Source organism: Hemiscyllium ocellatum, chromosome 17 (genome assembly GCF_020745735.1).
Source record: "Hemiscyllium ocellatum isolate sHemOce1 chromosome 17, sHemOce1.pat.X.cur, whole genome shotgun sequence".
Taxonomy (NCBI): Eukaryota; Metazoa; Chordata; class Chondrichthyes; order Orectolobiformes; family Hemiscylliidae; genus Hemiscyllium; species Hemiscyllium ocellatum.
Genome location: NC_083417.1, coordinates 42,792,186 through 42,811,166, shown reverse-complemented (window position 1 = coordinate 42,811,166; position 18,981 = coordinate 42,792,186). Strand labels below are relative to the sequence as shown.

Here is an 18,981-nt window from a genome sequence, read left to right as displayed (position 1 = left end):
TTCTTCATCTTGATCTTAGTTTCCTGCTTGGATCACAAAGTTTCAACCTATTTGACACCTGACCTAGGATTTTGGATGAAAACATAAGACAGAGGGTTGCGATAGTGTTTCAGCAGTTCATGGAATCTTGGAGACAGTTCATTTAGAACTTTGATGAGCTGATAATAGTCTCACTACTTCTCAATCTCTTCAGTTTTCATCCTCGATTCCTTAAATGTTGCTCATGTTGTGACTTGACTTTATGTTGCTAGCAACTCCTGAGTACATTACTGCAGTGGCCATTCTTTATTTGAAAATGTACGTTGCATGTCGACAAGTGGCTCAATTGGCAGCAGCATCACGGGAAAGTTCTCCATTGCCTGTCGTATTCACAGCTATGCCCCCATTTGCACTTTCTAAGAGGCCATTAGATAATAATGGTCAGACTCATAACTTTCATAAATATTAATTGTTCTATTATTCTGAGAAAACTAACTCAGGAAATACCTGGATGGAACTTTAAGTTGTCAGTATGAAGAACAACTTCACAACATATCACTTGTTCCCCCCTCAGCCACGCGAAAGTGCTCTTTCTTTGTTGGAATTTGACCTTGAGTTAAATGTCTATGCTTTCATTGATTGGCTGATCATCCTTGCCTATGAAAAACATGTCTGCTTTTTATCAGATGGGGAAGCACATCTAAACCAATGAAATGAGCAGTACTGTTATTAAGCTTCTTAGGTTGCAGATTTTGTTCAAGTACTGTTGCATGTTTTGAAATTAGTTGGAGTTCAAATCTAATGGACACCAATTAAGGAAGCAGGTTCTGCTTCAAGCATACCCAAGTCCAGCACTGGGTAATTTTTAGAAAAGGAAGGCTGCTTTGAAAATCGTGTATTGACCGTATGTGCCTGTGAAAACTTTCACTCACCAAGGGAGTCGGTTACTGAAGAATAGTTACCATCTTTTAAATGAATCATTATGATTTGCAGCATCTTTTCTTTCTTTGTGTATATATGTTTCTTTAAATGCATTTGGGTATGCGATGAGTGTTGATAAATCTTTGGGGACTGGCTTGGACAAGGTCCTGTGCTTTGCAGTGTAAGGGAGCCAGATTGAGTAAATACCCAGAGATATCTTTAAAATCATTGAGTTTTACACAAGCATATGTGAATTCTTTGGATTAAAGGAAAACACAGGTACATTTTTGTTGAAAATATGGTTTGGTCTCTAATTCACAAATATCAGCCATCTTTGTTGGGGTAGTTGCCACTATTAGACTGTTTGTTTCTGTGCTCATTTTTCAGAGCACCGAGGGGCATGAAAATGACCTGGATCGTTGGTTCTAGATTCTGATTAATTAATGGGAATGTTATAAATAACTTTATTCCTGATGAAGGGCTTTTGCCCGAAACATCGATTTCGCTGCTCCTTGGATGCTGCCTGAACTGCTGTGCTCTTCCAGCATCACTAATCCAGACTTTATAATGCTGTCATGTTCAGGTTTCTTTGCCCATCCATCTGACAAGGTGGCCTTCAGTTTTGTGGATTAACCATAGTAGCGGGTAGCACTGGCTGTCTTGATGGCTGTGGGCATGTGGCTGCATTGGAAATTATACATATTAGTAGCTCACTGGACCCAGAAGTCATTTCAGATAGAGACTGAACAAATATATGCAACTTGGGAAACAAAAACAATGGAAAACAAGAACATCTTGTAGAATTGAAGTAACAACCAGAAAGAAACTTACATAAGAGATAACTTGTAAATACTGCTTTGTGGGGATTGCATTTGGATCACTAAATGCACTTTGCCCAAAATGCTTACAGAAAAAAATTCAAAATATTTTGCTTAATATTCTATAAAGAAGGAAAGCTTTGAGGTCAACTTGTTTTGTTTTCGATCACCAGCTTATAATTTTTCAGGACGTTTTAGGATTTGACATTTTGATTTTTAAACTTTTTTTATTATTTATGGCTTACAATTAGAAATAAGATTTTACTCTTTTTTTTTACTATTACAAAATTCTTTACCCTTCTGTTTGCTGTGTGAATACGAATTATCTCGATTGGTTACATCCTCATCATTTTTGTTTGTGAACTGGTGGTGTCAGAGTTAAGTTTTGTTTAATGACTAACATTTAACAATTAGCGCCATCTCATTCGTTTTCTGAGCTAGTGCTATTTAGAGATTTTTCAGCCTCATCTGATTTAAAAGGTGTACACCACCTGAATTTTGTTTTAATTTAATACAGCAAAAAGAGAGGTCATTTTCTCATTTTGGATGTTCAATATAGTTTTCACTGCAGTATGCTTGGCTCAAGTGTGTATCAAAGCGATCATGATGTGGACCTTCAGGGTACATTGTGTTTCAAGTTTTATTTTGTTAATTTGGTCTGTCTGAGACCCAAATTTCCAAACTTCTGTATGTTGGAAATTGGCTTGATATTATCTGAACTGTTACACTGCCATGCTTGTCCGTTTCTTTAAAAAAGTTGCATCTACATTTCCTGATCATATAGTGAAGATACAGACAGTGTTTGAATCACTCTGTTTGCAAAATTCAATTATACGAAGTCAGTTTCTTTTATCATATTGATTCTTCTAAGTTTGTGCTGGCTCCCGTTGTGTTCCTTTTCATGAGAAAAGATTCAAAACTGCTTTGCATTTCATTATTTCTTTGTCCTGTGGCTGGCTTTACAAAGCATCATTGTAAGAATAGCTTTGTTCTCATTTGCGCTTATTTATCTGCACCATACTTTTCATTGGATGTACGATTGCTTTGCTTTGTCCAAAAAAATCTAGATCTTATTGCAATGTATGAAATGAGTCAAAGGGTTGTTTTTGCTGAATGTTTAAACTCCTTCAGTATGCTTTAATATTGAAAACTTCAGGCCAACAAAAATAATCCTGTGAATATTTGAATGTTGATGGTTGGTTGTGCTGAATGAACCATGGTCTATCTCTGGATGTTTAGCTGCCCATTGTTTATAATGCTTTAAAATTTTAGGGCAAAATCTGATATTGGTCATTGTACTGTTTAGAATTGATATTACTGTTTCAAAAATTTGCAATGTTTCTCGTCAAATCATCATTCCAAGTACTTTTTCTTATCCATTAGTTGTGATTTTATTAATAGAATTACGCAGTTGCATGAGGTAACTATCACAGTAATTGAGCTCTATTGTATTGAAAACTTATTGAAGCTGTCAGGAAAATTAATCAATGCAGTATGGCATTTTGTAGTTTCTGCACATAGGTTTGTGGACCATCAGCCTTTCAGAACTTGTGCTATGAAAAAGGTGCTTTGCTAAACTCTGTAGAAATGTTAAAATTATTTCCATGTGGGCTGTTAGTAACCTTTTCCTGCGCAAGTAGAAAAATGATGCACGAATTTGTACAGTTCACTTGGAGTGAAATGAATCATTAACTATGGCTTTGTATGTATTCTACTTTTGTCAAGACCATTACATTTTTCCTATGTTTAAGTTTTATGTTGCATTTTGCTACAATAAGTTTATCTTTAATAGATGGAACACCGACAAATTCATTTCTGCGTAGGGTCCCCTGCTGATCCACAACAGAAATGACCATCAGGCTGCTTGCAACACTTATGTTATCCAGGGAGAGTGAAAATTAACCATGGAAGTAGTAGTGTGCATAAATACTTGTTTTTGTTCCTGATACAGTTACAATCCGAAGTTTTAAGTATTTACAATTTTTAAATGGTCCTGTCTGCACAGTCTTTTGGAGTAGAGTGGCAGATTTTCATCACTACTTAATTTTTATTCTGGAATTGCCCATCAGAATAAATATTTTTCTCTGTACCTGTACAATGGAATCCTTTTCATTTTTAACATCTCCTCAATTAGTTTACCCCTCAACTTCCAAAATTCAAATTGATACAAATATAAGTTTATGCAATGTAGCCTCAAATGTAATCCTCCATTAAGAGAATAGTATAACCTTCTGATACCAAACCTGAGCACCTACTCTAATTGTGACTTTATCAAAATTCTGTTCAATTGAAACATTAGCCATGTAAACAACACTGGCATTCTGTTATCCTTTTTGATGACCTTTTGTATTTGTGCACTAACATTTGTAACCTGTGTGTGTGTGTTTGTGTGTGGACATGCAAATATATTTGCTACTCCACAGCTCATTGTCTTTGATGAGAAGAGGTGAAATTGTGAGGTTAATATTTTAATCAGTCTTTGAGATCCAAAGAGAATTATCTCCACCTTTTCCATGTTGAAATTTATCATAGTTTTGTTCACTCAGTTCTCGTTTTAACACCCTTCAAATTTTGCTCACATCAACACAACTTACTATGTTTCCAGTTTGATGCCACCTGTAAATTTGGCTGCGTAATTTCTGTTTCTTGATCCAAGGCACAATTACTTATGTGAAACGCTGAAACTCTAATTTGGATTTTTCAGAATGTTCCCACTATTTCAGTTTTTGATTCCCAAGTAATTTCTGCCCAAGTCACAGGAGTGCTGAAGCTTATCAGTATTTTCTGGAGATCTACAGGCAAACCTTTCCTTCCCCAACCCATGCACACATTTCTGTTCAAACTTGAAAGAACTCATTCCTCACTGATTATAATTTGACCTGTTGTCAGCTCTCAAATCTACTGTTCCAGAAAAGTGTCTCAAATATTGTCTGAGAATGCATTGTCTTTACTGTTTGAACTATTGTCGTTCTCTGAAAATTTCCTTTGCAACTATATTTATAATGTGATAACTTATCTCAAAATTGATAAATCCACTTGTACTCTCTATGTACCATTATCATTGAGAGGTCTGTACCAAACCATAAGATCTTACATTCTTAGTCATTCATTTTAACCACTGTGTTTTCACTGTTTGATTCTCATACCAAAATCCTTCTTTAGTGATGTATTTTATCAATATTGGTCCTTTTCTTCCATTCTGATTTTCCTGTTTTTTTTATATAGGTATTGTTGACGAAGTGCTATCACAGCCATGACTCTCACCATGGTTTCCTTTAGCTTAAGGTAGAAGGTGTAATATTTTAAAAATATTTGGGGCTGTGATTGTTTCAAAGGCTGCATAATTGTTTTTGTCTGTAGAGCCCCCATCTTTGCGAAAGAGCTCCCTCCACTGGAATTGTTCATATTCCAGCTTTTTATTCACAAAGATGAGAAAGAACAGGCTTAGAATTTGCTGAGACTGGAATACAAACAAGGCAAATGAAATGGTCTTGGGTAATTTCAAGCTTTGGTTTTAAATTTTTAAAATCCATTGCATTTGTAGGGGGAGGGAAGGAAACTGGGGTTAAGAGAGGGTGCTGTGAGGCAGCCCATCATTTTGGAGTCATGGGATGAATTGAGTCATTCTGAAATGGCATGTGTGAAAAGAAGAGCAAGAGTATCGATATTGTACTGCATATTTTGAGATACAAGGAAGTGGGGAGAACTTCAGTGGAACAGTGAACAATAAATCCTTATAATAAACACAAGGATGGGAGATAATGACAAAGGATCAATGTACAATGTCTATCCGACTTTAGCATCGTCATACAATGGTAAAAAACTTGTTCAAAACGTATTCCTCCACATTAGAGCAACAATGATGTCTTAGAATTCAGTTTTTCTAATTAGGATTTTTTTTTAAAACAAATAAGTTGTTGGGAAGCAATTGGAGCAATAGAGGTGAAGTTTTGATTTTTCAGTTGAGATCTGAAGATGTGGACGTCAGGAATGTTATTGATGGTAGAAAATAGAGCCACGAAGGGTGGTGGCTATTAGGTAAATTGCAAGATACTGATAGTGTTGAATGAAAGAAAATTTGTTATGTTTAATTGGAGAGCATTTGTTTGGTGACTGACAAGGTCTAGAATTTTTACCCACTAAACGGAGAAAAAACTGAAAGTCTTGTGAAATCTGTCATAGCATTGGGGGAAGGTGGGGGAATCTTGAGGAACAGATAAAAATTAATAGTAAAATATTCCATTACAGTGTTCCATAGATGTATTAATGGCCAGATTGAGTCATACCAACCACAGTAGATTAGGGTGGAACATTTTTAGATTATGGACAATTTGGAAATTTATAGCAATTTTTACAACTAATAAACGCAGAAAAGAAAATAGTAGGGTGGTAGCATAAATTCTTTGAGTGTTCATAGATAAAAGGGTCCCATCAATGCTATTGTGCTTGCTCAGTTAGAGTGGGGTCAGTAGCTCAGTTGGCAGAACACCTGGTTTGCAATGCAGAGAAATGCCAACAGCGCACATTTACTTGGATGAATTGGTTACTATGAAGGACTTTCCTCCTCAACCCGACCCCTTGCCTGAGGCATGGTGTCTCTTTGGTTAAGCCACCACCAATCATTTTTCTCCAGTGAGAGAGCAGCCTGATGATCTGGTAAGGCTATGACAACCTTCAGTTCAATTTACGGCTAACACTTAACACTCATATCCCTCCTCCATCTTTTTAAATATTTGTCCAGACTTTCCTTAGAAGAATTTGTGAATTGCCACAGCTATTCCATATAGCGAAATTTTCTAATAGCTTCATGCATAAAGAAATTTCTGTTATTCTCAACTTCTGCATGTAAGAGGGTTGTGGTTATATCATACAGAGGGAACATATCTCCGTTAGCAATATCCAAAAGAAACTTGAAGATTATTGGTGAAGAAGAGTAGTTGCTGACTCAATAAATGATTAATGCAATGATCAAAGCAGAAAAGTTGTGGCAGCAGAAATTGAAAGAAGGAAATGGAAGAAAAATAAACAAATTTTCAAGAGCTTAAATGTCAAGTGCATAGCTAATGACCTAATAATCATTTGATTTACATTGCATGGTTAGGAAAATGGGACTGGGATATCATAGCAATTACAGATATGTGGGTCAGGGATGGACAGACTGGCAGCTTAATGTTCCAGGATACAAATGTTAGAGGAAGGACACAAGAGGAGGCAAGAGAGGAGGGGAATGGCGTTTTTGATAAGGGACAGCTTTCCAGCTGTACTGAGGGAGGATATTCCTGGAAATACATCCAGGGAAGTTATTTGGGTGGAACTGAGAAATAAGAAAGGGATGATCACCTTATTGGGATTGTATTATAGACTCCCTAATAGTCAGAGGGAAATTGAGAAACAAATTTGTAAAGAGATCTCAGTTATCTGTAAGAATAATAGGGTAGTTATTGTAGGGGATTTTAACTTTCCAAACCTACACTGGGACTGCCATAGTGTTAAGGGTTCAGATGGAGGGGAGTTTGTTAAGTGTGTACAAGAAAATTTTCTGATTCAGTATGTGGATGTGCCTACTAGAGAAGGTGCAAAACTTGGGAAATAAGGCAGGGCAAGTGACTGAGGTATAAGAGGGGAGCATTTTGGGGCCAGCGACCATAATTCTATTAGATTTAAAATGATGATGGAAAACGATAGATCAGGTCTAAAAGTTGAAGTTCTAAATTGGAGGAAGGCCAATTTTGATGATATTAGGCAAGAATTTTCAAAAGCTGATTGGGAGCAGATGTTTGCAGGTAAAGGAATGGCTGAAAATGGGAAGCCTTCAGAAATGAGATAATGAGAATCCAGAGAAAGCATATTCCTGTTAGGGTGAAAGGAAAGGCTGGTAGGTATAGGGAATGTTGGATGATGAGAGAAATTGAGGTTTTGGTTAAGAAAAAGAAGGAAGCATATGTCAGGTGTAGACAGGATAGATCAAGTGAATCCTTAGAGTATAAAGGCAGCAGGAATATAATTAAAAGGGAAATCAGGAGGGCAGAAAGGGGACATGAGATAGCTTTGGCAAATAGAGTTTAGGAGATCTAAAGGGGTTTAACAAATACATTAAGGACAAAAGGGTAACTAGGGAGAGAATAGGACCCCTCAAAGATCAGCAAGGTGATTTTGTGTGGAGCTGCAGGAGATGGAGGAGATGCTAAATGAGTATCTTGCACCAGTATTTACTGTGGAAAAGGACATGGAAGATATAGAATGTAGGGAAATAGATGGTAACATCTTGAAAAATGTCCATATTACAGAGGAGGAAATGCTGGATATCTTGAAACGCATAAAAGTGAATAAATCCCCAGGACCTGATCAGGTGTACCCAAGAACTCTGAGAAGCTAGGGAAGTGACTGCTGTGACCCTAGCTGAGATATTTGTATCATCAGTAGTCGCAGGGTGAAGTATTGGAAGACGGGAGGTTGGCTCACATAGTACCACTATTTATGAAAGGTGGCAACAAGCCAGGAAACTATAGATCAGTGAGCCTGACATCGTGGTCGGCAAGTTGCTGGATGGAATCCTGAGGGACAGGATGTACATGTATTTGGAAAGGCATGGACTGATTAGGTATGGTGAACATGGCTTTATGCATGGGAAATCATGTTTCACACACTTGATTGAGTTTTTTGAAGAAGTAAATAAAGAGGATTGATGAGGCAGAGCGATAGATGTGATCCCATGGGAGACTGGTGAGTAAGATTAGATCTCATGGAATATAGGGAGAAATCGCCATTTGGATACAGAACTGACTCAAAGGTGGAAGACAGAGGGTGGTGGTGGAGAGCTATTTTTCATACTGGAGGCCTGTGACCAATGGCATGCCACAAACATTGGTACTGGGTCCACTACTTTTCATCATTTATATAAATGATTTGGATGTGAACATAAGAGGTATAATTAGCAAGTTTGCTGATGACACCAAAATTGGAGGTGTAGTGGACAGCGAAGAAGGTTACCTCAGATTACAATGGGATCTTGATCAGATGGTCCAATGGGCTTTGAAGTGGCAGATGGAGTTTAATTCAGATAAATGTGAGGTGCTGCATTTTGGGAAAGCAAATCCTAGCAGGACTTATACACTTAATGGTAAGGTCCTCAGGAGTGTTGCTGAATAAAGAGACCTTGGAGTGCAGGTTCACAGCTCCTTGACAGTGGAGTCGCAGGTAGATAGGAGAGTGAAGAAAGTGTTTTCTATGCTTTCCTTTATTGGTCAGAGTATTGAGTATAGGAGTTGGAAAGTCATGTTGCTGCTGTACAGGGCATTTGTTAGGCCACTGTTGGAGTATTGCGTGCAGTTCTGGTCTCCTTCCTATCGAAAGGATGATGTGAAACTTGAAAGGGTTCAGAAAAGATTTACAAGGATGTTGCCAGGGTTGGAGGATTTGGGCTATAGGGAGAGGCTGAACAGGTTGGGGCTGTTTTCCCTGAAGCGTCGGAGGCTGAGGGGTGAGCTTTATAGAGGTTTATAAAATCAAGAAGGGCACGGATAGGATAAATAAGCAAAGTCTTTTTCCTGGGGTGGGGGAGTCCAGAACTAGACAGCATACCTTTAGGGTGAGAGGGGAAAGATATAACAGAGACCCAAGGGCAACTTTTTCTGTTGTTGTGGTTCTGTTCACCGAGCTGGGAATTTGTGTTGCAGACGTTTCGTCTCCTATCTAGGTGACATCCTCAGTGCTTGGGAGCCTCCTGTGAAGCGCTTCTGTGATCTTTCCTCTGACATTGGTCGGTATATTGGGTCCAGGTCGATGTGCTTATTGATTGAATACAGAGAACACCTCTGGGATACCCACACGAACCAACCTAACCGCCCCGTGGCTGAACACCTTAACTCCCCCTCCCAATCCACCAAGGACATGCAGGTCCTTGGCTGCGTCCATCGCCAGACCATGGCAATATGACGCCTGGAGGAAGAGCGACTCATCTTGCGCCTAGGAACCCTCCAACCACAAGGCATGAATGCAGATTTCTCCAGCTTCCTCATTTCCCCTCCCCCCACCTTTTCTCAGTTCCAACCCTCAGACTCAGCATCGCCTTCTTGACCTGCAATCTTCTTTCCGCCCCCACCCCCTCTCTGGCCTATCACCCTCACCTTAACCTCCTTCCACCTATTGCATTCCCAACGCCCCTCCCCCAAGTCCCTCCTCCCTACCTTTTATCTTAACCTGCTTGGCACACCCTCTTCATTCCTGAAGAAGGGCTTCTGCCCGAAACATCGATTCTCCTTCTGTTTTGATGCTGCCTGACCTGCTGTGCTTTTCCAGCAACACATTTTTAAGCTCTGATCCCCAGCATCTGCAGTCCTCAGTTTTTCCTCATTTTGGAATATAGTCAGCTATTATCAATGTAGAAAAATATAGTGATTAGAATGCATTATAATAATATATGCAATAATGAGATAATTACCAGGTAAACTCTTGATTGAGGGATTATTATCGTCCAGGCCATCTGTAAACTCTTCTATTTTTCTAGTGTGTTTATGTTTACCCTAGAGCAAGAATCAGATGCTAATTTCATGTTGTGTTTAAAATAATGGAACCTAAAACAATGCATTAGTTGCTTAGTGCTATACTGAGGCCTTTGAAGAAAATTAAGGAGTATTCTGAAAGGCAAACAATCATCCATGTTCTGTGACTTGGAAAAGTTTCTGTTGACAACCTTTTGAAAGGAGCCATTTGGAACGAATAGCGTATATTTGCTGTTTGGGGCTATCGGCCAAAGGTAATTTTGGTCTTTGATGTTGCAAAGTGTCCATTGTTTACTTAGCCATCGTGAAATTAAGCTCTTGGTATGTGTAGAGTGGTTGAACATACCTGTAACCTTGTCTTTCATAATGTAATAACCATACAGCACACAAACAGACCATTTGGTTCAACTAGTCCATGCCAAACATCATCCTAAACGAAACTAATCCCACCTGCCTGCACCTCCAAACCTGTCCTATTCATGTACATATCCAAATGTTGTTTAAACATTGTAGTTGTACCCACATCCACCACTGGCAATTCATTCCACATGTGAGCCATCCTTTGTTTAAAATGTTTGCCCCTCCTGTCTTCCCTCATCCTAATAATGTGTGCCCTAGTTTTGAAATTCCCCATCCTAGGGAAAAGACAACAACCTTTAACTCTATCTATACCCCTCATTATTTTGTAAACTTCTTACAGGTTGCCTTTCAAACTCCTACACTCTACTGAAAACTGTCCCAGCCTATCCAGTCTGTCTTTAGAAGTCAAACCTTCCAGACCCAGCAACATCCGCCTTAATCTTTTCTGAACCCTCTGCACCTTAATAATACCTTCCTATATCTGGACAATGTCATTCTCAGTTGTGAGAAAATTTGGCTTTTCTGATACCAGAACTATGTATTCAGTATCAACTTCATATCGTATACAAAATTCAATTTCCTTCCATTAACTAACTTTCTGCCTCTGAGTTTAGGTTGTTTTACCTCTTCAACTCATTTACTGTCCAGTGAGAGAACCACCCTCAGTTATAGCTGAATTAAATGTTGATGGAAGTTTTTTCTCATCTTTATATCAGTGAAATCTCAAGACAGACATCAATTTGTATCTTTCTCAATTCAGATGCCAGAGTAGAGGACAACTGGTTAGAACTATTTGTGTAAAGTTAGATATGGGAAAAGTATAGGGCATATAATATTCAATACCATAAACATATTAGGTGCAAGTTCCCATCTGTAATTGCTGTATTTCTTTCAAACTTCAGTTTCAGCAGTGAATGTGGTGATTGGAGGATGGTTGCATGATGAAAGGAAAACAGCAGTTGCCCACAAAAATTTGAAGATGATATAACTGCTAGTATTTGTGCCCAAGTGTATATGGTCTAGATGTTACATTTGAGAAACTGCATCTGATTGCGGAAGAATAAAATCCTGAAGTCAGCAATTTAAGGTGACTTGGGGGGACAAAAGCAACTTTGACGAGAGTCTAACATTCTTCCTCTGAGAAGTTGAGATCTGGAATGTGCTGCCTATGAGTGTGGTGGAAGCAGATTCAAAGCAAGGATCTCAAAAGAGAATTCGATAGTTTGCCAAAGAGAAAATTATTCGGGTTGCAACAAAAATACAGGAATGTGGTATTGGATAAATTATACTTGCTGAAAGTTGGTATGGACCTAATGGGAGAAATTGGAGCCTTCTATGCTGTAATCATTCTGTTAAATGTTTTTCAGTAACTTAGAGGCCTAGATCCATAAAACATAGCCTCATCAGAGTTTACAGCAAAGACATTGTAAGAGTATTTTTCCCCTAAAGGTAACTTAAACATTGTAATTAAAAATCTTCAAAGATACATTTGTCATCTGTGTAATTATGTGAAAATAATCAAATGCTTCTTAGTTTGTCTTCTGAAATTCTGATAGTCACCGGAGACAATGGAGTTATCTCAGATAATGGGATCAATTTGCTAAACTTTAATCTAGATATGTGGACTAATGCTGTGCAATGTGAGCTCAGATTCCAAAGTGGCAGTTGGGGATATTTACATTAAAAAAAATACATTTTCAGCTTTTTAAAAAAAAATCAGCTAATGGTGACCCATACAACTGCCTAATTGTCATAAAACAGATCAGTAATGCACATTAGGAAAGACCGTCTGCTTTCTTGATCTGATTTAGACTTTGTGACTTCAAACCCACAACAATGTAGTTGACTCTCAATTGTCATCTTGAATTGGTTTGAGTAATCCACTCAGCTGTAAATCAAGAAAGTGGTTCATCACCCCACTTTGAAGGTGATTAGGGGTAGTCAATAAAAATAGGCTCTGCCACTGACAATGTTGCTGCATCAGTTAATTAGGTTAATTCGGGTGAAAATTGTACCAAAAAGGCACTTATTCATAAGTGGACATGCAAATTAATGGTATAAATATGAATTAACGTTTGTTCACAATAGAGAAAAAGAGAATTGCATTTATGTTGCTTATTCCATGGTCATCCAATGTTGAAAAGTGCTTTAGTGCCATTGTATCACTTTTTTGAAGTTTTGCCAGCTTTGTAATGCAGTAAATATTGGAGCCAGTTTAGGCCCAACAAACTCCTACAAATATATGTTTGATAATGACCAGATAAACAGCAACACAAAAACAGGTTGACAAATTAAATATTTGTAAGAATGCTAGCGATACCCTCTACTCTTGTTTAAAATAGTGTTGTCAGATTCTTTATGTCCTCTTGAGAGGCCACATGCAGCTTCAGCTTGTCCTGTCAAACAAAATATTTAATTAGCTAACACTCCATTACTTCAGTGCTGCACCTTAGTTTTTGTGCTCAGGTTCTGGCACGAATTGAACTCTGTCTTCTGAGTTGCAGGTGACACTATCACCAACTGAGCCATAGTTTGTCATATACATGCATGGAAGTGAATGCATGTTTACTACGGTTGGGAGTAAACATTTCAATATGCTTGCTATTTTGATAGACAAGATGGAAGTGAGGATGAGTGAATTTGTTGGTAAAGAATTCTTGGGAAAGAGTGAGTTTGAAAGTGACCAATGTATTTCTGATTCTAGACTATTACATTTAAAATCACTTACATGGGTATGAGGAACGAATGGCAATAGTAGATTGAGAAGTTATGAGATAAGACTGTGGGTAATGGTAAGTGTTTAAATAAAGATTTACTAATTCTCACTAAATACATGTTGAGAAGTAAAGCCTCTATGAGGGGAAAAAAAATTGTTCCATGGCTAACTGAAGAGATTTAGAAGGGCAAAAGAAAAAATTGTACAATATTGCCAGGTATTCTCAGCGTGAGGATTGAAAATGTTTTTAGAAAGCAGCAAATGATGAGGAAGGTGGAAGGTAAATTAATATGAGTTAATTAGTCATAATGGGGAACAAATAAATGGCAGAGACATAAAACAAATGCATAAATTGAAAATTAACTCTACAACTTGGGGAGATTTTGACTCAGCCAAAATATTGCCTATTATCTCTGTCGTAGTCAAAGATACAAAGTATCGTGGAGAAGTAAAAATCTAATGAAAATGAGAAATTAATCAAGTAATTAATTATAAGTAAAGAAAATGTGACAGAAATTAATGAGCTGAAAGCTAACAAATCTACTAAATTTAGTGGGTTATACAAAATAAGAGAGCTGCAGAAATGGTGGATGCAGTGACTGTGAAAGTATGGTGACATTCTTCTAAGTCAGACATTGGAGTGGAATCTTGGGTGATTGATATTTTAGTGTGCCCACACCACATGAAAGAATCAAAAAGCAACCTTTTGTGTGGCTGTTTACTGAAACCATTTGAGTAGCCAAATATGCTACATCCACTGGTTCCACTTCACTTATCCTGTTAGCTATATTCTTTCATCATCACAGGGTCAAAATCGTGGATCTTGTGCTACAGTGGGTGTGCCTACAATACATGGACTGCAGCAGTTCATTGTGGAGAGTCGTCACCACCTTCTCTCGCTTAATGGGGGAGAGGCAATAAATGCAGGCCAGTCACCAGCAAACTGCCTCCAAGCACCTGCTGAGTTTGCATCTCAGTAGGTGCCCATCTGCTGCTGGACAGTTAGCCTCAGCAGCTGCTGACCCAACTCAGGGAAGGCTGCCTGGAGGCTAGATTGTGATGGCCTGCTGACTTGAAGCCAATTTCTGTGAAATCTCTTTCAGTCTGCCTTCAAGCTGCCCCTGCAGGACCAGGAGGATTCTGCCCAATGTCTCTCCAGGGGAGTTTGTCCTAGAGATTGGCCATCTGCTCACTGAAATTTGGTTTTCACCCAAGTGCTAGAAGTGACTCACAATAATAATTTTGATGAGGAGCAGTACATCTGGAATCATTCTTTGAAGAAAAATAATGTACTGTTGGAGGGCCGAAATCTACCTATGCATTTTCATGCTTATTTTGTCATTTTTTTAAAAGCTGTCCAGCTATTAATAACCAATCTTTCTATGTGAAAAATAGGAACAGAAAAATGCATGTATCTTTTCATTTAACTTGTTGACTGAGGGTTTGTTTTCTTGGATTTGTTTTCCACAGTGGAATTGGTTTATTGGGGACATATCTGTAACAGTACATAATATTAAGTGACATTTACAAATCAGAGGGTATTGAATTTCATATCTTGTCAGTTAACTCTTGCAATGTTCAGGGAATGAATAATAATGTAACTGGCTTTCTTTCTTTTTTCCAGTTGAAGAAAGTGCATCTTCAGAATTTGACTTAAATTGGGACTCAGCAACCGCACGCCCAGGTAATGTCATGTCATTAATATTTTGCAGAATAATGGAAAAAACAAATTTAAGGCATTGTCTATGGCTTAGAATCTAATTAGATATAAGATGTTGGTATGCAAGGTGGTAACTTCCCTCAAATATTTTGTAAGAATATGTCTTTTTCAATCCTTCATGTAGCTTTCCTCCATTATATGGTAATTATGACGCATGATTGTATCATTTTCACTTGATTAAATTCATACTGCTTTAAAGTTGGTTTTGTTTGTGAAGTTTTAGTTCGTCATGTTGACTCCAATTTTAGTAGTATTAAGGTACTTTTATGATAACGAACTTTCATATTTGTTTCATAAATTGCAGCTTTTGGATTGTATCCCTGAGAAATCATGCTATAGATTAATTTCTGTTGGTGACATTGCAATAATTTGTTTTTCTGAATGGTCATTAAGGCTCTGTCCTGAAAATTTAACTTAAAAAAAAATTGAAATCCTTCACAAATATTCATCCTTAAACATCCAATTCTATTGAGTCAGTGTAATATGTTATTGAGTTTTAAATGTTTTAGTGATACCAACAAATGGGCCAATAGAGATGTGTCTGCTATGTGACTAGAATTCCTGGTTTACTGACTGTGGTGATAAGCTATGTATCAACCAATTGTATACAGTCTAAGACTTGAATAAGGGGAGTGATTGCATGGTAGGCAAATTTGTGACAGTGCAAAGGTAGAAAAGCATGTCGGAAGGAGCATGCAGGTAGTACACAAGGCATTATAGGTTAAATGATTGGACAAAATTTTGTATGCCATATTTACCGAGTTGAGAAGTTCGATTTGCAGACGTTTCGTCCCTTGTCTAGTTGACATCTTCAGTGCTTTGGAGTCTCCTGTAAAGCAATGTTTTACCGTGTCAGCTCGGCAAACATACCCACAATTATGGCAACTAGCATCCGAGCTACAAATCTTTACCCAAACCTTAAAAATTTGTATGTCATAAATAATGTGGGGAAAATGTGAATTTGTCGCTTTGACAGAAGAATAGAAAACTGAACATGATTTAAATGGAGAGAGACTACAGGTTACTTCAGTGCAGAGAGATGTGGGTAGCAAATTAAATTAGATGTAAAGTTAAGTTAGCAATACTGAGTGTTACGTTGACATTCAGGTATTTTAGAACACTGAAATCCTACCACAAGTTCAAAAAAAACAAATGAACTACATTAAAAATGACCAAAAGGTGCATTTCTTAAGAATATTATGGTTGAAAAGACAGGTATAATTGTTCATTAGCTGTGGAATTCAGAGTGTAGAGTGTTTTTAAATAAGTCGTGACTGCATGTTTTTGCTCACCAGCTTTAGGGGCACTTACTAGAGGCAGCTTATGGAATAATGCCTAAACTAGGCTTGATCCAGAGTTTGGCTAGAATAATGGGTAGAACGGAAGCATAAGTCCTCTGAACTATAGCCAGAATGTTGTTGGCACTCACTGCGCTCGCTGTTTCTTGATATAATGTGGTGTGCTACAGAATGACTTATTTGATGCTCTGGACATCTGGAGGAGGTACAGCTGAATTTTACACTTGATACTTTAGGTGCTGCCTCCTTGGTGCAAAAGGAAAACATCATAGAGTCTGTGAATCTGAAACAAAGGCAAATAATGTTGGTAAGATTGGAGTAGTACATATGTAACAAGACACAGAGTTTGTGTTCTAGATTGAGACATTCCATAAGAACTGGGAAAAGTAAAAAAAAATTGTGTCGGATTTGAGGAAGTGAAAGAGAGGAGCATCTGCATTTGGGTGGAAGACATCGTAATTAATGGTCAGAGTTTGTGGTGCAGGCACAAAGTGATTGGTAAGGGGGTTAATGTAGAAATTAATGTTTTAGAGAGGTTTGTTTTAATTGTTCACTGCTTTCGTGAACGGATGCAGCAGGACTGCAAAGCTTTGAGTAATGTGTTGATTGTAGGGTTGTTTAACTCATGTCTATCATATGCTGCTTCTGGTTTTTACCTGTGATTTAGCTTCATCATAGAATCATAGAATGTCTACAGTGCGGAAAGATGCCATTCAGCCCACTGAGTCTCTACCAACCCACTGAAGAGCATCACATGCACCTCAACTCTGTAACCCTACATTCACTATGGTTAATCTACTTAGCCTACACATCCCTGGACACTATAGGGTAATTTAGCATGGTCAATCTACCTAACTTAAACATCTTTGGACTGTGGGAGAAAACCGGAGCATGGAGCAAACCCACGCAGACACTGAGTTTGTGCAAACTCCATGCTGGAGGTCACTGGCTGGATTTGAATCAGGGTACTGGCACTGTGAGGTAGTGTGATGGCCCTTAGCACTTTATGGATGCACTATTTTGAGCTGCCAGACCTGTGTTAAGTCTTATCACATTTAGTATAGTAGTAATTTTACACAACAGAACGGGTAGTGTCCTCAATGATACTTTGCCAGAAAAGCAATGAGATGGCTTTCATACTGTTACTGTTATGGACAGATGTGACTATGATGGATCTTTTGGTGAGGGTGAGATCAAATAGACTTTTTGTTTGTGTTATTCCTCTCACCATCTTCTTCAGTCTGATAGATATGTCCATTGCGGGATTAAGTTGTGTTACTTTGAAGTTCCAATCACAAATGTATTCTATACCTTTGTGTCCCTTTAATATTTCTTCCAAGTGATGTTCCACATTGGAAAGGTTTGATGCATCAGCTGAGAGTGGCTGGGTAGTTAGCAGTTAGCAGATTTTGTGTTCATAATTGACAGTGATCCCAGTACATGGGATCTGGAGTCAATTTGGGAATCCCCAGGACCTTGACAATCTGACTCTATATCACTGTGCTATCAAGTGTAGAAAGTCTGTCCTGATAAAACATGATTTACCCAAGAGTGGTGCGAGTACAGTCTGGGATATTGGCTAAAAGAACAGCTCTGAGAGAATGACTGTTGAACTGCTGCTTACATAGCTTCTCTGTGTTTGCTTAAGCCCATAGATGGTTAGAAAGGGTTGACTGAACTCAGTATGCCTTCAACATAATTGATGTTTGATTAGCTGGCAGGTTATTGTCTGATTTGACTTGGATGTGAGCATAACAGTTTGATATAATTTGATTGGCATGCTGCAGTGTTTCAGAGGGCGTGTGTCTCAAGTCATATGTAGGGCAGACTGGTGAGAATAGGAGATTTTCTTCCTTGCCAATGTTGTAAGAATCAGCTGTGTTTTTACGACAACCTGGAATATATTATAAAAGTGTAAACTTTCCAGGTGCCACTTTATTTAAAGCATGCTAAACAGGTCATTGTTGCTATATGTGTTCTATGTCATTCCTTAATCAAAAGACTAACTTAACAATATCAAGAATTGTTGAGTTTACTAATTAATTTTACTGTAGATATACTTGTGATGGTGGAAAATACTTTTAGTTTAAAAAGTTAGTCTTTCTCTTATTCTCCTCTCAAACTCTGCACAGTAAAATCAGTTATTGCTTTCTTGAACTGTCAGATTTGCTACCTCACAAATATCATTTGTTTTTAATTTGTCTTCAATTCTTTAACAAGCTCTCTCATTCATAGGTTAAATCTTCTGTTAAATTACCTGAGACACATTTGGACTGTCTTTGAAGTGTTTTTAATATGTACACAAAGAATGTAAGAATTAAACTCCAAAAGTCTAATGGTGACAAGTTTGTGAAGTCTTTACTGAATGGAAAGTAATGCAGTTGTAACACCTGAATGGATGTTGATTCAAGTTAGCTAAGCTTTTGAATATGATAACAATCAATCATACTGTAAGGCAGCAGAGAGATCGTCATTTTACTTTCTCCAGATTCTGAGTTCGGACCAGAGAATATCCACCTCTTAGGCACATTTCCTAAGGCTCAGATGATTTTCATATCTGCATTTTTTAAAAGCTATGGCTGAAAGAGTAAAATTCCATGGCGGCACATTGGCTTAGTGGTTAACACTGCTGCCTCACAGCGCGAGGGATCCAGGTTCGATGCCCACC

At 38.0% G+C, this 18,981-nt stretch overlaps 1 protein-coding gene across 3 annotated transcripts in view; it reads left to right on the top strand.

The window, feature by feature from the left end:
* Positions 1–18,981, top strand: part of znf423 (zinc finger protein 423) — a 374,786-nt gene that overhangs the window by 53,108 nt on the left and 302,697 nt on the right. For all 3 annotated transcript variants that reach the window (XM_060838114.1, XM_060838113.1, XM_060838112.1), the window contains exon 2: positions 14,920–14,979. In XM_060838114.1, coding sequence (XP_060694097.1) covers positions 14,920–14,979 — 60 coding nt within the window. The remainder of the gene's footprint in view (positions 1–14,919; positions 14,980–18,981) is intronic.